Source organism: Sciurus vulgaris, assembly GCF_902686455.1.
Source record: "Sciurus vulgaris genome assembly, chromosome: 3".
Classification (NCBI taxonomy): Eukaryota; Metazoa; Chordata; class Mammalia; order Rodentia; family Sciuridae; genus Sciurus; species Sciurus vulgaris.
Window position 1 is genome coordinate 123,312,174 of NC_136463.1, and position 24,361 is coordinate 123,336,534.

Consider the following 24,361-nt stretch of genomic DNA (forward strand, 5'->3'; position numbering starts at 1 on the left):
TAGTGAGGACATGGGTAACTTAGCAAGACCCAGTCTCAAAATCAAAAACTAAAATAAAAACGGCTGGGGATGTGGTTCAATAGTTAAGCCCCTTTGGGGTTTCTAATCCCTGGTTTAAAAAAAAAAAAAAAAAAAAAAAGAATATGTTCCTGCACTTTACAAAAACTGCGTGTTTCTGCTCCTCTAGCAATGCTTTTGAGGCCTATTGGACAACATATCATTCCGAGTTGCCATACTGAAAACTAGAACCGAGTGAAACACTATCAAAATCACCTATGTTCCCTAGGCACAGGAAGGAGGCACAAGCTATTAAACTCAGATTTGTTAAAGAGTGTACAAACTGCAGGGAAGATGCATTGTGCAGGACCTCCAAACAAGAGAAATAGATTCACTATTTAAAATCCGTAGTATACCTAAGGAACAACAACAACGACATCCAACAAAACAAAACAAAAAAATAAAATCAGGGAAAGAATGGAGAGTATGCCCTCCAACTGGAGAGTAAGTCCAATAAAGATGTCCAGCTAGCATTGATATCAAAGATAATTATTTTCCATCTTTACTATAACATGTTATTTAGCCTCTGATTATGAGTTAAAAGGTCTTTCCCTACCACTGTTTCCTTTGAATATTAACAATTCAGACACCAATGAAACTAATATAAATGTGTAAATCACATGTTTATGGGTTCAATGGCTATTCAATCCCCAAGAGCTAAATTAAGACCCATGAAATCAGAAAAGTTATTAATAGTTAACACACCACAGTGTACCTGAATGTCAGCTTCCAGACTAGGCACTATTATTGACAACTTGATCATAAAATTTACTGGGATAAATCATCTTTGATTTCACAAATTAACTTCTGATGTTAGAAATCTAGTAATATTAATCTTACATTTTATGGGTTGAACATCTCAGAGCTTTAGATAAATGATTTAATAGTGCTCATTTTTTCCAGAGTTTTCACTGTCCCAGACTAGTGAAGACAGTAAACTTGAATATAGAATAAGATTTAATAAGATTCATGTAAGGGGATGACTTGGTACTCTGTTGATAAGTTGCTGAGTTTATACACTGATTTTAATTAGGCCACTGAATGAAGATTCTAGATTGCTGTGGACCTTGGACTAAGAGAAGTGATTCCTTCACCAGTGTGCAGTCTTCACGGTGACTCCAGGGTAATCATTGTGTTTTGTTCTTTCTCAGGTCTCTTCCTAACCAATGTGTGAGGGAAGGAATTTCTGTCACCTGTTAAAATCTTCATCTCCAAAAGACCAGATGAATGATTTCTCTTACTCCCCAACCATAACTAGAGACACCCAGTTCTTTCTGCTCAGCCCACAGAATAGGTCCTACAGCCTTCTCAGTTTTAGGAAAGGGAAAACAGAAACCTCTCATCACCTCCCACAAAACACTGTCATAATCATTACCATCATATTTATGTGCCTTTCATATCAATCCAACTAGGATTTATCGAGTATTTAGTTTGTCCTATATACTGAGTTGGGCAATTCTCTTTGAGTATAAGGTCTGTGACTCAGGGTTGAGCTCCTTCAGTTTGAGAAGTTGGAATATGGCACATCTTTCCAAACTGGAAGTTCTTTCTGAGTGGTAATTTTAAGGGGCTTTGTTTAGACTAGCTGAAAGCTCCATTGTGCCTTCCCTGAAAATTTAAATTTTTCTCCAATAGATGAAGGATAATGAGATACAAGGAGAAAAGTACATTGTTTCCTATGACACTTATCCTTGCTAGGTAGATATTTTCCACCTTGGAGGTACAGCAAGGAATAAAATATTGATAATGAATAATGCATGATTTAGACTAGAAGTCTCCCACCTTACTAAATAGAGGGTCTATATATGACATTCACATCTATGCCGTATACCAAAAATGCTAGTGCCTGAACTTGCAATGTTCATTCACTGAGAAAATTAGAGATGATGAAAACTACAATGAATTCAGAAGAGAAAAAAGCTCTTCTTGCAGACTCCAGGTTAAGATCCTATGGTATAGAAAGTGCTTGCTGCCTTTAAAAGACTCTTGAACAGAAACTTTAAATCCTCTATATCTCTGCATAGCCTATGTAGGGAGGTACTGGAATAAATAATTCAAGAAAATGAGTCTTCTATTAATTGCTATGATCAAAGCTCAGTATCCAAAGTGGAGTCAAACTTCAGTACCAGTTCCATCTGGAATCTTTCATATTCCTAGAATTAAAAATAAATAAGTAAAAGGGAAGCACTAAGACCTCTGGCAGGGTGGAATGATGAAGTCACCGAGTCACCAAATCTTCTCCCCCCTAAAGCATTATAAAACTATCCAAAATCATCAAGAATCATCATTTCTATGCTGTGGAAATTGATTAAAAACTTACAGAAAAATAAGAAGCATTTATTCATGAAAAACTACTCAGAAACATTTTGCTAGGGGAAAGAAGCTAAATGAAAGATATTGCATATTATATGATTTCTTTTGTGTGACATAACCAGAAAAGGAGAATCCATAGAGACAAAACAGTTCAGTGGTTGCTTGGGGCCAGGGACAGAAGCAAGCACTGATTGCAAAAGGGCATGAGGGAACCTTATGGGGTGATGAAAACATTCTAATACTGATGTATTGATTAAGGATAACTCTCTAAATTTATTTAAAATTTTTAGATGGTCCATTTATAATGGTCACATTCATGGTACATAAATTGTTCCTCAATAAAATTGTACAAGTTTTAGAAAGATGAAGAATATCAGAGCTTCAGAGGAGGAAAAAAGAGCATTTCCCAAGTAAACAAATATATAATATAGTGAGGAAAATATTCAAATTTCTATGGTGATAAAATACACATGACACAAAATTTGCCATTGTAACTATTTCTAAGTGCATATTTTAGGGGCATTATATTATTTAATATATAGTTGCTGTGCAACTTTCACTACTATTCATTTTCAGAACTCTCTTATCATGCAAATCTGAAACTATGTACCCATTAACAACAAATCCTATTCTCTCATCCCCGCTAGATCCTGGCAATCACAATTATACTTTCTGTCCCTAAGAAGTTGATTACTCTGGGCATAATTTTCCAATTGTCTCATAAATGTCAAAGATGGAGATTTCTTTTATAGATTTAAATGCAATCGACTAATCAGTTATTGCTAATGTTTTAGATATGATAATGGTATTATCTCGATTATATTCTGGAATGTGTTTTTCCCTTTCATCCTACATTTTGTATTTCTAAATTTTACCCAAGTGTCAAGGCCTAGTCACTCACTACATCCTCCAGAAAACTCTCTGGATGACTAAAAGTTATGTCTGTTTCTCCTCTGTTCACCTCTAAAGAGACAGTGATATGTTATTTATGAAAATATCCTATCTCTCCTACTAGATCACAAGTTTCTTGACATATGATCTTCTTCCATCCTGCCCAGAACATCTAAGAATCATTGTCTTGCAATAGTGCTTCTCAGAAGTAAAGTTTCCTACCCAACAACATCGTTATCTGGGAGCATGTTAGAAATGCAATCTAACAAGCCTCGATCCAGTCTCACCAAATCAAAACTCTGGCAATTGGTCCCTGTAATCTGTGTTTTAACAAGCCTACTAAGTGACTAGGATGCACACTGAAGTTTGAGATCCTTACACATAGTAAATGCCCTCTGAATTATCTATATCATAGTAACACAGGTATACAATATCACAGCATCATTGTGAAGAAAACTAATAGTGCTACTCAATGGGCAACACTGTTGGGTTCTTTAGTGATTCAAAAAAAGCTATGTATGTACATGTCATGATCATTTCTAGAGAAGAGTACATAATGAGACTAATGGAGAGGGTACCTGGAAGGATGTAGCAGGATCATTTATTATAGTGTCATTATGGAATGCCAATATTCCTGGGATGCTAGCCAGAATGGAGGTAATTATTTTCTGAAAGTCACTAGAGTCTAAACTCAGTCTAAAATAAATCCATTTTACCTTGCAAGGTGACACTGGAGAGATCTCAAAAACATTTTATTTTAGAAAAGGCAGATAAGTTTGTGGTAAAAGGATAATGACCATTCAGGGACGTTAAAGGTCATTGCCACCAAAGTCTATTTTTGTTTGCTTCCACTACTGAGGTGACAAAGCTAAAGTCAGATCTCTGAATGATGTTGGATCATAGCAAGCACTATAACTCAATGATGAATGGTTCATTTCATAATAAGAATATACCTTGTAGTTATGTGCTATTTGGTGTAGCAAAACATATTGAATAAATTCTAGCCTCTGTCCTCATGCTGCTATCTAAGTAAAACAGGTAAAATTTACTTAAATCAAAACCCAGAGGCTGGGTGTGGTAGTACATGCTGGTCATCCCAGATACTCAGGGGTTGAGGCAAAAAGACGACAAGTTTAAGGTTAGGCTGGACAACTAAGCAAGATCTTATCTCAAAATAAAACATCAAGGAGGACTTCAATGCAGCTCAGTGGTAAAGTGCTTGTCCAGAATGTGAGAGGCCTGGGGTTCAATCCCCAGTACCACAAAACAAAACAAAATAAAACAAAACAGAAAAACCTAGGAAAATTTTAAGTGAATCAGAAGGAAAACATTCTGGAAGGAACTGAAAGAAATCAATTATAGGAGTGAACTAAAAATCAAGTAACAGTACAGAGTTTTGAGACTGACTATAGTAGTAAATAATAATAATAATAATAATAATAATAATAATAATAATAATAATATAAACACAACCGTTAAGAATATGGAAGTCATAGAGAAAAGCTAATCATTCTGGGAAGAATGGAGTACTAAAGATCTCTCTGTGGAAACTGGGGAAGTGAGGGGGATTCTGAGTATAGGCACCATGGACAGTGCATGGGATTCCTGTGAACTGCATGCACACTGCTATGCTAAATTTGTTTGGGTCAAGGATTCTATTGAGAATGTGATGAAAGCTGTGGCCTTCTTCCAAGAAATGTGCACAAGCACAAACACTTCATGTACAATTTCAGGAAATCCACTGACCTCTAAATGAATCAACTGGGTTATGGACTGCATGTAAATGAAAAGATCTGGCTAAGTGTAGACCTCAAAGCACATACTCATAAAGATTTCTTCTATTCCAAAACTGCTTTTCTGGCACAGCAGAGTTCTAATTGTTGAATACTTGGAGGAATCAAATGGAAAATGGGTTGATCCTGAATGGAATGGTGGTGGACTGTAATTTTCTGAAGACCCTTTACGATGTGTCGGACATTTGGCTCCCAAAAGCATTTGTGAACAATTCAGATTTGTTTGCTCTCTTGGAGCTGTGTTTGCTCTCAGGCTAAAAATGAAGGTTGAGATACTGTCCAATTCAAAGATTTAGATACTAAGTAGACAGTGTGATCAAGAAGGAGAGCAAGACCAGGGACAAGGAGAGACAGACAGACCAGCAAAGAGAAGAGAGAGACAAAGAAGACAAACAGGAAGACAGGAAGAAGAAAAGAAAGAGGGGGAAAAGGTGGAGCCATCAGAGTACAAAACAGAAGCAACATAAGAAATGTGTACCTAAGTATAACTTTATCACTTTTTCCTACTTCAACACTGATTGAGAATCTCAGAGTTGGGATTCAATTCCATTTTACAAAATATTTGGTGAAATAATAATAACTAATATTAATTATAGCTAATATTCTTTGAATATTACAATGTGCCTTGAGATTTTAAAAAGGGAGCAGAAAGGAGGTTCTAAAAGGTGGGATATGAGAACAACCTGCATCCATGGAAAATGATGAAATAATACTGAATCCAAATAAGGCAAGCAAGGAAAAATGCTTTAAGGCAGAAATTGAGAAAGTGGCATGAGGAAAGGTCAGCTCCATCCAGGAGGCACAGGAGGGATATACACATCTTGCATCAAAGGAGAGAAGAATTAAAATTGAACTTCTCAAATCTAATGTGCATTGGCACCGTACACATCAAAGACTCTGTTCTGTGATCAGAGTGGGCCTAGAAATGTGCATGCAGGTGACAAGAAGTGGATGATATCACTTTGAGAAAGACAACTTCAAAAGGTGGATGAGCATAGAGGGAGATCTACCTACTTTTGGATTTCGGTCTGGGTAGCTTAACTGTGCCTTTGTTCCATCATCTGGTGAACTGATTTGGGACACGCCTGTGACTCTAACAAACTTGGCTTGTTTTGTGTTTTTTTTTTTTTTTTTTTACTTTTTTCTGTTAGTTTCTTTTTATTTTTACAGGCTGCATTTTGATTCATTGTACACAAATGGGGTACATCATTTTGTTTCTGTGGTTGTGCATGATGTAGATTCATACCATTCATGTAATCATACATGTACGTAGGGTAATGATGTCTGTCTCATTTCACTATTTTTAATATCCCTTCCCCCTCCTCCCTCTCATTTCCCTCTACATAATCTAAAAGTTTCTCCATTCTTCTCTCGCCCCACCCCTTACCCCCATTATATATCATCATCCACTTATCAGGGAAAACATTTTGCCTTTGGTATTTTGGGACTGACTTATTTCACTTAGCATGATATTCTCCAATCCCATCCATTTATTTGCAAATGCCACAATATTATTATTCTTTATGGCTGAATAATATTCCATTGTGTATATATACCACAGTTTCTTTATCCATTCATCTATTGAAGAGCATCTAGTTTGGTTCCACGATCTAGTTATTGTGAATTGAGCTGCTATAAACATTGATGTGGCTGCGTTACTGTAGTATGCTAATTTTAAGTCCTTTGTGTATAAATTCAGGAGTGTGATAACTGGATCAAAAGATGGGTCCATTCCAAGTTTTCTGAGGAATCTACACACTGCTCCAGAGTGGCTGCACCAATTTGCAACTCCACCGGCAATGTAAAAGTGTGCCTTTTTCCCCACATCCACGCCAACCCTTATTATTGCTTGTGTTCTTGATAATAGCCATTCTAATTGGAGTAAGATGGAATCTTAGAGTTGCTTTAATTTGCATTTCTCTAATTACTTTTTCATATATTTATTAATTGCCTGTATATCTTCTTCTGTAAAGTATCTATCCAGTTCCTTGGCCCATTTATTGATTGGGTTCTTTGTATTTTTGGTGTAAAGTTTTGTAAGTTCTTCATAAATTTTGGAGATTAGTGCTCTATCTGAAGTGCATGTGGAAAAGATTTTCTCCCACTCTGTAGGCTCTTTTTTCACATTAGCTTTTTAGTTTGAATCCATCCCATTTATTGATTCTTATTTTGTTTTCTTGTGCTTTGGGAGTCTTGTTAAGGAAGTCTGATCCTAAGCCAACATGATGAAGATTTGGGCCTACTTTGTCTTCTATTTGGTGCAGGGTCTCTGGTCAAATTCTTAAGTCCTTGATCTATTTTGAGTTGAGTTTTGTTTAGGGTGAGAGATAGGGGTTTAATTTCATTTTGCTGCATATGGATTTCCAGTTTTCCCAGCACCATTTGTTAAACAGACTATCCTTTCTCCATTGTATGTTTTAGGCTCCTTTGTCTAGTATGAGGTAACTGTATTTTTGTGGGTTTGTCTCTATTTCTTCTATTCTATACCATTGGTCTCCCTGTCTATTTTGATGCCAACACCATGCTATTTTTGTTACTTTGCTCTGTAGTATAGTTTAAGGTCTGGTATTGTGATACATCCTGCTTCACTTTACCTGCTCAGGATTGTTTTGGCTATTCGAGGTCTCTTATTCTTCCAGATGAAGTTCATGATTGCTTTCTCTATTTCTATGAGGAATGTCATTGGAATTTTAATTGGAATTGCATTGAATCTGTATAGCACCTTTGGAAGAATGGCCATTTTGACAATATTAATTCTGCCTATCCAAGTACATGGGAGAACTATCCATCTTCTAAGTTTTTCTTCAATGTCTTTCTTTAGTATTCTGTAGTTTTCATTGTAGAGGTCTTTCACCTCTTTTGTTAGATCAATTCCCAAGTATTTAATTTTTTTTTTTGAGGCTAATGTGAATGGAGTGGTTTTCCTAATTTCTCTTTCAGAGGGCATCCCTCTCTTGTTCCAGTTTTTAGAGGAAATACTTTCAGTTTTTCTCCATTTAGGATGATGTTGTCCGTGGGCTTATCATAGATAGCCTTTACAATGTTGAGGCATATTCCTACTATCCCTGTTTTTTCTAGTGTTTTAAGGATGAAGGGGTGCTGTATTTTATCAAATGCCTTCTCAGCATCTATTGAAATAATTGTACAATTCTTAACTTTAAGTCTATTGATGTAATGAATTGTGTTTATTGATTTCTGGATATTGAATCAACCTTGCAACCCTGGGATAAACCCCACTTGATCATGGTACACTATCTTTTAAATGTTTTTTGTATGCAATTTGCCAGGATTCTGTTAAGAATTTTTGCATGTATGTTCATCAGGGATATTGGTCTAAGGTTTTCGGTTTTCTTTCCTTGATGCATCTTTATCTAGTTTTGGTATTAGAGTGATACTTGCTTCCTAGAATGAGTTTGGAAGTGTTCTCTCCTTTTCCATTTCCTGGAATTCTTTGCAGAGTATTGGTATTAGTTCTCTCTGTAAAGGTATTGTAGAATTCATCTGAGAATCAATCTGATCCTGGACTTTTCTTGGTTGGTAGGTTTTGATGGCTTCTTCTATTTTGGTGCATGAAATTGATCTGTTTAAATTGTGTATGTCTTCCTAATTTAGTTTGGGAGGATCGTATGTCTCTAAAACTTGTCAATATCTTTTGTATTTTCTATTTTGTTGGAGTACAGATTTTCGAAGCAGCTTCTAATTATGTTATGTATTTCAATGGTGCCTATCATGATCTTTCCTTTTTCATCACAAATTCTAGTAATTTGAGTTTTCTCTCTCCTTCTCTTTGTTAGTGTGGCTAAGGGTTTATCAATTTTGCTTACTTTTTCAAAGAACCAACTTTTTGTTTTGTCAATTTTTTGGGTTGTTTCTTTTGTTTCAATTTCATTGATTTCAGCTCTGATTTTAATTATTTCCTGTCTTCTACTATTTTTGGTGTTGATCTGTTCTTCTTTTTCTAGGACATTAATATGTAATGTTAGGTCATTTAGTTGTTGACTTTTTATTTTTTTAATGTATGAGCTCAATGCAATGAACTTTCCTCTTAGGACTGCTTTCAGATTGTCCCAGAGGTTTTGATATGTTGTGTCATTGTTCTTGTTTACCTCTAAGAATTTTTTTATTTCCTCCATGATGTCTTCTGTTATCATTGTATCATTCAATAGCATATTATTTAGTCTCCAGGTGAAGGAGTGGTTTTTGTTTACTATTTTATCAGTGATTTCTAATTACATTCCATTATTATAGAATACTATAATATTATAGAATAGGTAGTCTCTCTATTTTTTTTTTGTATTTACTAATGGCTTCTCTGTGGCATAGCATATGGTCTATTTTGGAGAAGGATCTCTGAGCTGCTGAGAAGAAAGTGTATTCACTCGATGATGGCTGAAATACTCTACTAAGTCTATATCATTGATTGTATTATTTAGTTCTGAAGTTTCTTTATTCAGTTTTTGTTTGGAGGATCTATCCAATGGTGAGAGTAGTGTGTTAAAGTCACCTACTATTATTGTGTTTTGGTTTATTTGATTCTTAAAATTGAGAAGGGTTTGTTTGACATACATAGATGCTTCATTGTTTGGGGCATAAATATTTAAAATCCTTATGTCTTGCTGGTTTATGATTCCCTGGAGCAGTGTGAAATGCCCTTCTTTATCCCTTCAAACTTAGGTTTGAAGTCCACTTTATCTGATATGAGGATGGAAATCCCTGCTTTTTTACTGATTTCATATGCATGGTATGTTTTTCCCCATCCTTTCACCTTTTATCTTGTGTATGTCTTTTTCTATGAGATGAGTCTCTTGAAGGCACCATATTGTTGAATCTTTCTTTTTAATCCAATATGCCAGTCTATGTCTTTTGATTAATGAGTTTAGGCCATTAACATTTAGGGTTATTATTGTGATATGATTTGTATTCCTGGTCATTTGGCTTATTTTTGGTTTTTAACATGACTTGGTTTCTCCTTTGATTGGCTTTTCCTTGATTGTAGTTCCTCCCTTTGCTGACTTGTATTGTTGTTTTGCACTTACTCCTCATGAAATATTTTGCTGAGAATGTTCTGTAGGGTAGGCTTTCTACTTATAAATTCTTTTAACTTTTGTTTATCATGTAAAGATTTTATTGCATCATCAAATCTGAAGGTTTTTTTTGCTGGGTATAAGATTCTGGGTTGGCATCCATGTTCTTTCAGAGCTTGAACTATATTGTTCCAGGCCCTTCTTGCTTTTAGGGTGTGGACTGAGAAATCTGCTGATATCTGTATTGGTTTCCCCTTATAAGTAATGTGACACTTTTCTCTCACAGTCTTTAAAATCCTATCTTTATTTTGTATGTGAAGTATTTTCATTATAATGTTCTTTGGTGTGGATCTGTTGTAATTTTGTGCATTTGGTATTCTGTAAACCTCTTGTGTTTGATTTTCCATTTCATTCTTAAGGTTTGAGAAATTTTCTGGTATTATTTCATTGAACAGGTTGTTCATTCCTTTGGTTTGTATCTCTGTGCCTTCCTCAATCCCAATAATTCTTAAATTTGATCTTTTCATGATATCCCATAATTCTTGGAGGTTACATTCATGATTTCTTATCTTCTTCTGAGTTTTGTTAACTTTGTTTTCAAGATTAAATATTTTTGTATCCATTGTCTGAGATTCTGTCTTCCACAAGATCTATTCTGTTGGTGATGCTTTCTATTGAGTTTTTAATTTGGTTTATTGTTTCTTTCATTTCAAGTATTTGTTTGTTTGTTTGTTTCAGAATCTCTTATCTCTTTATTGAAGTGCCCTTTCGCTTCCTGCATTTGCTCTTTTAACTGTTTATTGGAGTAATCATGCATTGCCTTCATTTGCTCTCTTATATTTTGCTTCACAGATCATTTTAATTATATAGATTCTAAACTCTTTCTGTCATTTTTACTGCCATGCTGTCATTGGAGTCTATCAAAAAATAGCATCTTTGTTTTTTAGGGACACGTTTCTTCCCATTTTTTCATATTGTTTCTGTATATTCCCTGCTAGCAGTGAAGATCCAAGGTACTGCAACTTCTCCCCTGTAGGCTTGGCGCTCCAGTGGCGCAATCGGTTAGCGCGCGGTACTTATACAACTTCTCCCCTGTAGGCTTATTGTGACCCTGCAGACAACCCTGACTTTGAAAGGACTCAGCTTGGTAGGCAGGTTCTATTATTGGAGAGCAAAGCTCTACTGGAAGATTAAGTACCAGGAAGAACTAAGCTCCTACGTGGCCCACATAGGATAGGGACTGGGGAGCACCCCCAATCCAAACCACATCAACTCTGATGGAAGATAACAAACTGAGGAAAACTTAAGGAAATGCTTAAGAGATTTCCTGTAGGAACAAATCATAAAACACATATAAGTGCTGAAAAATAGTTCACCAGTAGGAGGGGTCAAGTGTTTTCATTTCTTAACTTTTTCATGAAATTTTTAATTTTATTTTTGTTTTATAATTATGTAGAATGTTTACATGGTCTTAAAGTCAAATCTATGAAATAAGTATATTCAAAGAAGGCAAGTTTGTATCCCTATTCCCTCCACTCTATTCTCTTTCTTTCCTTATACTTAACTTTAAAGGACATTAGAAATTGTTTGATTCTTCTATTCTTTCTAAACAAAAGCGCTTTGTTTGCTAAACATTATACACACTTTTTTCCATCTGAAATAAACTTTCTTGGTCTGGCCACATTATAACTATCTCTGTAGAAAGATACATTGAATTTGAGTAAGCATTATCATTTGCAACCAGCACTGTTCTTTATAAGTTAGTATTCAAATTGAGGTTTTTTTTTTTTTCAATAATTGATTCAATTAATAAACATACACTAAATAACTAGTGGACTCAGGGGAAGTTCCAGGTTTTGCAGGATCTAAATGTCTTGTAATACTTCTCTTTAATAAAAGATAATATAAAATTATTAATATACTTTCAATTCCCAGTAGCAACCTGCCACCTCAGGGACCCATGCAGCTTTGATAACTTCATAGGACATCAACCCCAGCAGGAGCCAGGGCTTAGTACTGTGCTCATGGTCGGTACACAAAGCAGACATGAGCCCTTATACTATGGTGCAAGAGAGAGACACTAACTAAATAAGTATTGTGCTAATAGACTGAATTTTGTCTTTCCAAAATTGATCTGATGATGTTCTAAACCCAAGAATGTCACTGTATTTGGAGATTGGGTTCCTAAAGAATTGATTAATTAAAAAGAGGCCATTAGGGTGGATCCTAATCCAATATAACCGTGTCCTTATGAGAAGGGATTAGGACAAGGACACACACACAGAGGGAAGAGCATGAAGAGACAAGAAAGCAGTCATCCACAAGCCAATGAGAGAGACCTCAGAAGAAACCAATCTTGTTGATGTCTTGTTCTTGGACTTCAAGACCCCAGAATTATGAAAAAAATAAAATGTTGTTTTAAGGTAACCCTGCAAACTAATACAACCCTGATACTGTGTTAAGGTAACTCTGGCAAACTAATACAACCCCCTGACCAAAAAGGTTCGTCAGAGGAGTGGTGAGGATCTGGTGAGAGAAGGCAATTCTGAGGACATACATAGAAACCAGGATATGAAAAGACTAAAAATGAAATATGAAGAATAAAAAGAGCATATTCTGCTAAAGGACAAAGAAATCAAGGTGCTTTTGCTTCAGTTAATTATCGCACAGCCTACAGAGCCAGATAGTTCTCTGGAGACAGTCTTTCTAAATTAGTTGCCTAAGATGAAAAGCTAATGCACAGCCAACTTCATCACACTCCACAGACTCTGAATTGTTGAATGAGCATGAAGTTTAATTTTTAATTGTGAGTCAAAATCTATTTGATATCATTCACACCCTGATTTAAGGACAAGACACTTCTGATAAAAATGAATATTATGAATTATGTAGCTTAAACACTTCTTAAGAAAAGTATAAAGGGAAGCTATGTTCTTCCTCATGGCTCATTAAAGTGATTATAGAAATTATAGAACCTGAATATGCAAAATAAAAAGTCAGAAGAACTGATCTGATTGGTTAAGGCTCATGCTTCATATGAATTGTTTTAGTTCAGTGATTCTCTGCCCTGATGCTACATTGGAATCACTGGGGAAATACTTTTATAATTTCAATGCCCAGGCTCCATCACCAGAAATTTAACTGGTCTGGGATGAGACAAAGGTGTACATTTATAAAAAGGCACCCACAAGATTTTAATGGTCAGTCAACACATATTTTCCAGGGAAGACAACAGATGCCTGTTACAATGATGCTGTGAAATTATAGGACTCAGCTCCAAGAGAAGTTCAAGGTGATATCCACAGCCTGTAAAGAAGATTTCTGGTGAAGGAGGATGTGATTAGCAAAGATCACAATCTTGAAGATGAGGTAACAAGTATCTTACCTAGATCCACCTCTATTTCCTGACAAATCTTGATTACTTCCACACTAACCCTCCTAGATAGAACTTATCTCTCTAGAACTTGCATCTCATAGTGACAGGACCCATGGGTTTCTGGGCTGCCTTGGTTCATTCCCAATTTACATGTTTGGGCATTTCCCACTTCTACTGAACGATATTTGCAACAAACCATATTCTTGATTGATCAAAAGTCCTTTGAAGTCTCTTCCTATCTTTGTCACAGGACAACTCTCCAATCCTCTCAACTGTTTTCTCTAGTCAATGAAAACCACAACTCAGTCCTAACACATTTATATTATGTAAGTGACATTAATTTCTGCTTTTGTGCCTCACAAAAAGCAACACATTTCCTTCCAGATTTCATATATTCTATACATTTCCTTCTCTGTTCCACGTGTATTTTATTCTTCTCTTTAATGGTAAATACCAAACTCTTTTTTATTTAAATGTGTGATCAGAAAATAATGTCATATCATATACAATTTTCATGTCCAGATATTTACTGTTTTCTTCAAAGACTCATTAAATAGTCGGAGAGTCACAGTCTATCTTAAATTAAAATGCATAGCTTTAAGGGCTATTTGACATGCAATAATTATTTGCATAGCCTTCTAGCCAAGCATAGAAATTGCTAGTGTCTGCTCTTGAAGGAAATGAACTGTGTAAAAAATTTCAAACAAACATGATCCAACTGTTTACACAAAAGGGAGGTTGCATAAGAAAGACATTGTGCTTCTATCCAAATTTCTCTCAAAATTGCCACAGATCAGCATGTACTGCACCGCTTTTTCACCAATTAAAATCATAAACAAATGAGCTTTTCAACAGAGGAGGACCAACGTGCCTTCTTCACAGATGGTCAGCATCACATGTCACAGTAATGGTTCAACATGCCACAAAGATACCTGTATAAAAACCGTAGGACTCAGAGTACTTCAGCTTCAATTGCTCTGTTTGGAACTGCCTTTTCTTCAAGATGGATTTCCTTCATAGAAATGGAGTGCTCATTATTCAACATTTGCAGAAGGACTACAGAGCTTACTACGAATTTCTAAATTTCATGTCCAATGTTGGAGACCCCCGGAATATCTTTTCTATTTATTTTCCACTTTGGTTTCAACTTAATCAGACAGTTGGGACCAAGATGATATGGGTAGCTGTCATTGGGGATTGGTTCAATCTTATATTTAAGTGGTAAGACTTCTGTTTTGTTTCATTTTTCCTAAAACTTAATCTTACATTTGTAGCTTTGGTTTACTGATAAAATTGCAGATGTGAATAGTTTTACTTGAAAAATCTTTCAAATACAGTTAACTTAAAACACCAGATTCATAAGTGGAACTTGCAAAAAGCATAGAAATGTATGCTTTAACCAACTTAAAAGTAAATTCCAAAACTCTGTGATGCATATTTTGTGATTAATCAGGAAGTTAGTTAAATTAGCAGCATCATTATGAGCAAGTTGATGATTCCAGGTGACACTTTGATATCCCCAGTCTAAGTAAACAAAGCACCCACAGGACCTCCCTACAAGGAAAAGAGTTCCTGTGTTTATGGGAGACTAGGGTGCTGAAACCCAAATCCCATCCTCTAAATTGAATGAGAGACTAGAAACCAAGTTCTTTCAGAGTCTCTTAACCATGCCCTTCCCCCATCAACGTTCTGCTTAAGTCATTTTTATACGCAAAAATAGCTAGTCTCCAGTTAATTATAGTTATGCATTTAAAATATATGAATATTTATATTTCTTTAAATACAGGATATTATTTGGTCATCGGCCTTACTGGTGGGTCCAAGAAACTCAGATTTACCCAAATCACTCAAGTCCATGTCTTGAACAGTTCCCTACAACATGTGAAACAGGTCCAGGTAAGCAATGCAGGTAGCCTCCAGTAACTTATGATATTCCAACAGAGAGTCATCATGTATGCTTATTGTCTGTTAATGGATATGATGTATTAAAGGATATGATGTATTAAAGGAAATGTCCTTGGTGAGAATGCTAAAAGTTCACAAGCATCAAAATGGATGACGAGAAAGCAAAGAAATTTTATGGCTAATCAAATTCCATTTTGTCATTTGTGAAAGGATAAATAGGCAGAATATTCCCCCAAATGATTTTGTATTTGGGCATTTCATTTCTGGAAGAATATAATGGTTTGATTCTAAAACAAACAAAAACCAGTTAGCCAGAACAAATTCCCAAAAAATAATGTTGAGATCCTAGAAGTGTTGATTTATCTGTTGCTGAGCAACTTTCCAAGTTATTATGTCTTCTGAGAATCCCATGAATGAGGAACAATAGACAAGTTTTCTGTAGGAAAAGTAAGGACTTCCCAGTATTACTGTTGCCAGTAAAGACTATCTCTAATCTTAGAACAATTTCTTTTTTTTTTTCTCTTGTATGGGTAGTACGTAATAGACTTGTTAGTCCACTTCCCTTTATCCTAAATAAGATTTTGTATGACTGTAGAATCTTTACTGTAGAAATGAAGACTGTAAAAGACTGAGGGCTGGAGATGTAACTTGGGTAGTGGTAGAGTATATATTGAGCATGTGTGAGGTTCTGAGTTCAATCCCCAGCACCACCACACCAAAAACACAAAAAAACAAAAAACAAGACAAATAGAAATACTGTCAAAGGTTGTTTTTTTAGATGTATATATAAAGAAAAATTACATGTTGTTTTAATTTATTAGAAGGTGTTATACTGTACCTTCCCAATTACATACTATGAAATTCTTGTGACTTGACATCCTTTGAAAGTAACCCTGAATAGAGTGGATGTATAAGTTCTTAATGAGTTTTCTGAATGTCTCTTTTGTTCCCATAAAATATACACGTCTATCACTTATCATACTGTACTATAATTAATTCCTTATATATTGAGGCAACCTATATATCAGGGCAAGGATGATATGCATTTTTATCTTTGTGAAACCAATGTGTAATGGATGGATGGATGGATAACCTTGGAGACTATTTAAATTTTATTTTGGTCTATCCTAGCACTTCCCAGCATTTGTTCCATCTTATGAAACATTTTCTGGAAAGAGAGAGAGAAAAAAAGAAGAAAAAGCCAAAATATACTGCATTCTATATTCACCTCTGGAGATGTACAATTCACTTAAGCATATAAAAGGCTCTGGAAATTCCTACAGATAAGAAATAGGTTTGTCTTTGTTTAACTGAAAAGAGGCTGTTGTTTTGTTTTTGAAAGACAGATTGTTGTGTAACTTGAAGGAATGTCTACCACTTGAAAAATCAGGGACAACATCAAAGTAAAGTGATTAAAAATAAAACCAAGCAGGATGGGAAAGACATTCTAGGAGTGGAGAGGGTACCTGACTTTAGGTTTTTTTCTGCCAGGATTAATGTCCCCTTTACAACTGCTGCTCACCCCCATTGCATAACAAAATTTCTCATTGCACAGGCTGCAAGATGGACACAGGGGTAGCTGGTTGCATAAAACCATCATTTGTAAGTTAATCAGTAAACCAGAGTGTAGCAATGATATGCTCTAGAGTTTGACTTTTCAGTTCAGGGAAAATAAACTGATTAAAGATTCAATACAAGTATTGTAATTTTCTTGTCAATTAAAAACAATTTGATATCAAGAATGAATGGGTGGTGTTAAGACTTTGGTGCAACAGCCTGAGTTCTTAATTATCTCTGAAGATATTGATGTCTAGAATTCAATGAGCTTGAAAAAAGGAAAAAATTAAAAAAATTTTTAGTGGTTGATGGACATTTATTTATTATATTTATGTATTATATGCAGTGCTGAGAATAGAATTCAGGGCCTCACACTTGGTAGGCAAGCTCTGTACCACTGAGCTACAACCCCAGCTCAGGAAAAAAAAAACAAAAACAAAAACTTTGAACACTATTTAATACTTGATTTGACTCAATTTTGCTTATTTGTTCCTACTTCTAAACATTTCATATAGCCTATGCTATATGAAACAACTATTCCAGGGTCCATTTCTGATATTGATAATTAACTACCTTTCAAATGGATGATACTTGTTGCAGGAAGTCCTTCTGGTCACGCAATGGGCTCGTCATGTGTCTGGTATGTCATGGTAACAGCTGCCATGAGTCACGCTGTCAGCCGGATGGATAAGTTCTCTATCACTCTGCACAGGTCAGCTTGGTTCCAGTTTCTGTAGCAGAATATGACAATGAACACTCAGTCTTTTCTAAAACTTCTTTTTAGTATATAAAAATACTAAAAGTTGAATTAAATGCACTTGTTCTATCATAGCCAAAGTAGCAGAATGACTAGAAAGTTAATATTTTGCCTTAAGATAATGTTTTAATTAGCTTATAGCTATTGCCACTTTATAATAGAGTTGAAAATGTTTAACTGATTAATGACTTGCTAAATGTGCCTTTGGGTTTCCAAAATTCAATTATTGGTAGCTCATAAATAAGTCATCTAAAATTATATAAGGAAACATTTTTGTGTCCACATGCCCTTGCTTTAAGATTCTGAAAGTTGTAAGGATCACCATTCTGCTTGAATGCATCAATTTATTTAGTAAAATTGTGCTTCCCACTTTGAAGAGCCAATGGCTTTGACATGAATAACATATATTCTTAGCTTTAAAGACTGTGCAGTTTTTAAAAATTAAAGACATTCTAGTTGCAAAATTAAATTTAGATTTAATGATTTCATGTTAGTAGATTTCTTAATATTTAGAAAGCCATGGCACTTTCAAATTAGTCACATTTGTAGGATCTGAGCTGTTTCTTCTCTTTTTTTTCCTGAAATCCTTTAACTGTTTTAATAAACAATCCTTAGCACCACTTTATTTATAAATTATCAGCCTAGCTGAGATAAAATGTGTCAATCAACCCTTGTAAAAAATACTATATATTATAACATACACCATTATATAAAAGTTCTTCTAAAATAAAAACAATCAAGATCTATCACATATTCCATTTTTGAAAGTAGTATTGAATAATTTAAAAAAGTCTCTATAGTTCATTCCTTCCTCCAATTAACAAACCTTAAAAAACACGTTTCTCCTAAAAAAAATTTCTTATAACTCCTTTTAACTTTTATAACTGCAATATTTTCTTCATCTATAAAAATTTATCAAGTGCCCACTCCTTACATTAACATCACTAAATCCTTGATGATTCTTTCTTTATCATGGATAGCCCCAGCTTACTTCCTTCTTCAAAGTCTCCTTCTCTTTATTCCTCCATATTTCTATAACCATTCAAAGATTCCTGAAACTCAATACTATTAATTTTTTAATGACAAGCATTGCTCAGATCTTAATATTTTATAACTTTTCTGCACATTGCAGCTTCATGCTGAAAGTATGTAACCCAGTCCCTTTTCCTTATTTTCTATGTCTCAAAACACAAGAACCAGGGCTCTTGAGAGTCTATACAATTGCCTCTAGTCAGTGTGTTTTCTTCAAAGAGAGGCTGAGAAAGGTTGATAAAGAGGAAGCACAAATGACAGGGAGTAAAAACTACATGTGATTTATTCTAAATCATTCTGGATATTAGTAATTTCCCCAAAACTTGAATTTCCCTTAACGTTTCTCTGTTAAAACAATTTTCCTTATTTCTAGCTATCAGATTGACTTTCTTTTTCACACTTATTAAAATCTTAGGAGAAAGCATTTGTTAAATTTGGTGCGCTGAGAAATGTAGAAATCTCTGTTAAAGCTTTTCAAATTCTGTGGAGCACAAGAAAGCATTTGGAAGAAAAGACTAGAATCATGTCATGTCACAGTTGGAAGATTCCTCTGAGAAGGATCATCTCGTGTCACCCCCTAATTTTAAGAGTGATGCAATTTCTTTGCTTTTTACACTTGTATCTATTCTTCTATTGTAGACTGACCAGGTCATTTCTTTGGAGTCTTTTTTGGTTGATTCAAATCAGCGTCTGCATCTCCAGAGTATTCATAGCAACACATTTTCCTCATCAAGTTATTCTTGGAGTAATTGGTGGTAAATATGATCACTTATCTTTAGCTGTGTCATTTGAAAACTTTTGCTTCATTTGTCTTATGGTGTTCAATTCTCCCTGGTAATCAGTTTTCCAGTGTCAGAGGTGGGTCTTTCAAACCACTGATATTAAATGCTACCCCAGGAGCTTAAGTGGTGCAACACACCTCAGCCTCTGTGTAAGTAATGACATGGTCTCACTCAATAGCATAAATGTGTAACTGCATGGCAAGATAGGCTTTTATGAAGTATAACGAGAATTAAGTCCAATTCCTACGCCTTCACTTAGAGACTGTGTTTTTGTCTTGGTTGGGAAGATTTAATAATGACCCTGTAACCTACAATCAAGACACACTCTCCAAACTATCTGAAGTGATCATTGCATGACTGGACTTCATTAAGCAGCTGCTTCATATCCCTGAAGCTGCATTCATTATGATTGAGTTTCTGATGTTCAGTGCCACATACCTTTCAAAGCCTCTCTAAGCTAACTGGCCATAGCAATTGAAATATTAATTTAGTTAGTTTAGTGCTCTGCCTATAAAATGTGTTGTCACTCAGTGCCATTGACTACAGATTCATCCTTCTGGGTTAATATGGATTGTTAAAAGACTGTGGGCAAATGTGTTTTCAGTTAATGCCTTTAAAATACTTTAGAAAATTGATAGAACCTAGGTGTCTACGACCTTTTTGTCATTGAAAACTATGGCAAAATTCCTTACTGTAGATAAGAATGAGCCCCATAGAGCTCAAGGGTATATGGTCATCATCAGTGTCTCTTTCCCATCCCCAGGCATGCTTGTGGCAGAGGCCTTTGAATATACTCCAGGCATCCAGACAGCTAGCCTGAGCATGTACCTGAAGACCAACCTCTTCCTTTTCCTGTTTGCACTTGGCTTTTACCTGCTTCTCAGACTCTTGGACATTGATCTGCTATGGTCTGTACCCATAGCCAAAAAGTGGTGTGCCAACCCAGACTGGATCCACATTGACACCACACCTTTTGCTGGACTTGTGAGAAACCTCGGGGTTCTCTTTGGCTTGGGTTTTGCAATCAACTCAGAGATGTTCCTTACGAGTTGCCGAGGGGAGAATGGCTATAAGCGGAGCTTCCGGTTGCTCTGTGCCATAACCTCTTTGACCACACTGCAGCTCTACCACTTCATCAAGATCCCAACTCACACAGAGCATTTATTTTACATGCTGTCTTTTTGTAAAAGTGCATCCATCCCATTGACTGTGGTGGCTCTGATTCCCTACTGTATACATATGTTAATGAAACCAAGTGAAAAGAAGATGAAATAGAGGTGTTCAGAGTTAAAGCTCTGTGGTCCCAGAATCCCTATTTCCCCCTCCACAGGCAGAACCAAAGAGCAGGGTAAGACTCTAAGAATATCTCATCAGACATAAATAAATGTCAGCCTTGGGCCCCATGCATAGGTCTAATTTGAACTTCACGGTGGTCTTTTTTTTTTTTTTTTTTTTTTAATTAGTTGTCCCTATTTAAAAACCTGAATAGTGACAAAACAGAAAAAAAGTCTGTTTTTTTTTTTTGAAAAAATCTGACAATATGTCAGCACAGGGCCTGCATTCTCCCACCTAACAAACCATCGACTGGAGTTGAACACTGCCCCCAATATCTTAGGAAGGACTCTTCCTTTTGTCCCAGTCTTCAGCACCTCACCAGAAGCCCCAGTGTCACATCCTTTTCTCTTAAGGTCTGGCTGCTCCTTGTTCCCGTGGGCATTGTAGTGGTGATCCCAGTGGAATCCAATCCCCTCCGTTTTCAGATAAGGAATGGAAGTCCATTCAGGTCAGAAAACTTGCATGTAGTCAGGCCACGTTAGAACAGGAGTTAGAACTCAAATCTTCTGATATATATTTCCATTATACTGTTTTGTTTCTTCATTTTTAAGAGGTAAAAATCAGTAAGAATAAATGTTTCTATTTATATTCTATGATGATCGCCATGTAAGATAGCTATTTTTCCAGAAAATATATTGAAATGCCAAATTCACTTTGACTTATGCCCTACATACAGGATCTTGATGGGGCCAGAAATGGCTGCAGATATGGATCCATAGGCACATTCAGCAGAAATGATCAGTCAGACTCCGAGATTGACTTGAACCTCTTCTTAACTCCTGGTCTCTGTTTCACAGTAGTTCTTGTCAATATTTCAATAAATTCTGGTGAATATACTCTGTTAGAATGTTATTTACCCAAAAAAGCTTTATCTCTTATGGCAGTCCCATATTCTATTTTTTTTTTCATGGAAATCCATTTGGCATTTTTTTAAAATTTATTTTTATTGTAAACAAATGGGATACATCTTATTTCTCTGTACATGAAGTAGAGGCATACCATTTGTGTAATCATACATTTACATAGGGTAATAGTTTGTTATTTTTTCCTTCCCCCCACCCCTCCCACCCCTCTTTTCCCTCTATACAGTCCCTCCTTCCTCCATTCTTGCCCCCCTCCCACCCCCTATTATGTATCATCATCCGCTTATCAGCAAGATCATTTGTCCTTTGGTTTTTTGAGATTGGCTTATCTCACTTAGCATGATATTCTCCAGTTTCATCCATTTGCCTGCAAATGTCATAATTTTATTATTCTTTATGGCTGAGTAATATTTCATTGTGTGTGTATGTGCGTGTGCATGTGTGTGTGTGTGTGTATATACATATATATATACACACATATATATTCTTATATATCTTATCATATATATATATATATATATATATATATATATATATATTCTTTATCCATTCATCAATTGAAGGGCATCTAGGTTGGTTCCACAATCTGGCTATTGTGAATTGAGCAGCTGTGACACACTGATGTGGCTGTATCTCTGTAGTATGCTGATTTTAAGTCCTTTGGGTATAGGCCAAGGAGTGGGATAGCTGGGTCAAATGGTGGTTCCATTCCAAGTTTTCTAAGGAATCTCCACACTGCTTTCCAGAGTGGCTACACTAATTTGCAACCCTACCAGCAATAGGAGACAATCTTTCAAAACCAGGAAAATCAAGAGTCTTCTTCAAAGTCATGCTCCAACTCAGGAAAGTTATTAAATCCCTACATCTATTAGCTGGATTAATCTCTATGTATACTGAACTGTAATGAAAAGTTACAGCTTTACTTTAGAAAATTGCTCATTATAGACTATTAATATTATACTAATAACTTCTCAGTAAGGATTATTTTTTCCACATTGAATCTAATAATTCTGAACTCTCAGTTGATGACTGTCATTTCCATCAAGCCCAAGGGTTTTTGTTTGTTTGTTTGTCTTTTGTTGTTGTTGTTTTGCTACACTAGGGATTGAACCCAGGAGTACTCTACCATGGACCTATATCCTCAGCCCTTTTGTTAATTTTATTTTGAGACTACACCTTGCTAAGTTGTGCAGGCCAGCCTCCAAATTGTGTTCATCCTGCCTTGGCCTGCCAAGCTGCTGGGATTACAGGCATGTGCCACCACATCCAGCAAACACAAGGATTCTGAGTGTGTTTTTGCTACATACAATAGTGACCTGTGATCCACCACAATGTTTTATTTAACCCTTCTCAAGAATATTACTATGTGAATTATTTTGGATGATAATATATGAAAGAACCCATAAATGTTTATGAAAACCTAAAAGTTCAAGAAAGTGCTAGTTGACAAGAGATTAGTTTTGGAGAATGAAACCTCTAAAAACCAAAGTAATTATTGGTTCTTTTCCAAGCGTAATATGGAGGATGTGCTATTGCTTTTATGAAATGCATTGAAGAACTTTCTTTTTAAAAGGAAATTGGTTGTTAAGCAAAAGACTGAAGGATGAGGAAAGATTTTCTTAAGATTAAATTTGTCTCATGCTAATGGGACAATTGAGCTAAAAGCAGCAGAAGTGAAGATGCTGGTTCACTTCTTCAGTGCCCCTCCTTATTGTACTTTCCAAGATCACCTCACACATTTATTCATTTGCCTCACCCCAACTCCTACTGCTGGGTCAGAGTTCTGACTCCCCTCTCAGACCCTTTTTTCAAAGTTTCCTATGAGGTTGGCAATGTTCACTTGAAGTGTACGCCACTCCAATACGGTCTCAGCCTGCTCTCACCAAAGCCCGAGGACACTGGGGCATTAATAGCCAAGGATTCTGCAGCAATTTTGGACTCCACTGTGAATCCCCTCTTGGTGCCATGGAGAAGTTCTCTTGAGCTATACCACACTGCCGTCTCTTGGGTTACATGTGATCCTCGGGGAGTAGCAAGAGGAAGTATGGGCTCATTTTCTATAATTAATCCCCCCAAGTTCTACCCTTATCTGCCAAAAGCCTCAGAGTCTTGTGTGAGGAGATTTTTCTTTTCTACTCTAGTTGTCTCCTGGAGGAATCCATATGGTGGCAAATTGCTTTTGGGATTGAAACTGCTTAGGCAGCAAGAGAAGCAATTTCTCGCAGCATGGAGAAAATGCCTGCCTTTAATAAGGATGGAAAACACTCTTCTGCTTCCAATCTATTTGTCAGATGTAAGCAGAACGGAGCTCATTTGACTACTGTTACTATATCCATATATTCAAAGGTCTATGCATCTACATATTCAGGAGAAAAATGTCAATATCATGAGCTTTGGGGATGAGACCATCTAGACAACTGACTTAGGAAACTTGTCCAATCAAACATACATTTGAAAAGAGATGCAAAGGAATTTATTATTGCTGAAACCAGGTAACAAGAGAAATTTTGAATCCCTTCCTTTTGACAGCCTATTGATCGATTAGACATTCTGCCTTTAAAGGTTAAGTTGGTGCTTTCTCTACACCTATTTCACTATAATGGAATGGTAATTTAAAATAAAATTATATGATGTTCTTAAAAGCCAAAGCAATATATCAATATTATATATCATAAA

General features: G+C 35.8%; 1 protein-coding gene across 1 annotated transcript; it reads left to right on the forward strand.

Moving 5' to 3' along the window:
- Positions 1-14,442: 14,442 nt before the first annotated feature.
- On the forward strand, positions 14,443-20,762 carry G6PC2 (glucose-6-phosphatase catalytic subunit 2; the record flags this gene model as incomplete). Its single annotated transcript, XM_079131869.1, has 5 exons — positions 14,443-14,675; positions 15,241-15,350; positions 17,517-17,628; positions 19,345-19,460; positions 20,251-20,762. The coding sequence occupies exons 1-5, from the start codon at positions 14,458-14,460 to the stop codon at positions 20,760-20,762; spliced, it is 1,068 nt and encodes a 355-aa protein (XP_078987995.1). The 5' UTR covers positions 14,443-14,457.
- Between the last annotated feature and the right edge of the window lie 3,599 nt (positions 20,763-24,361).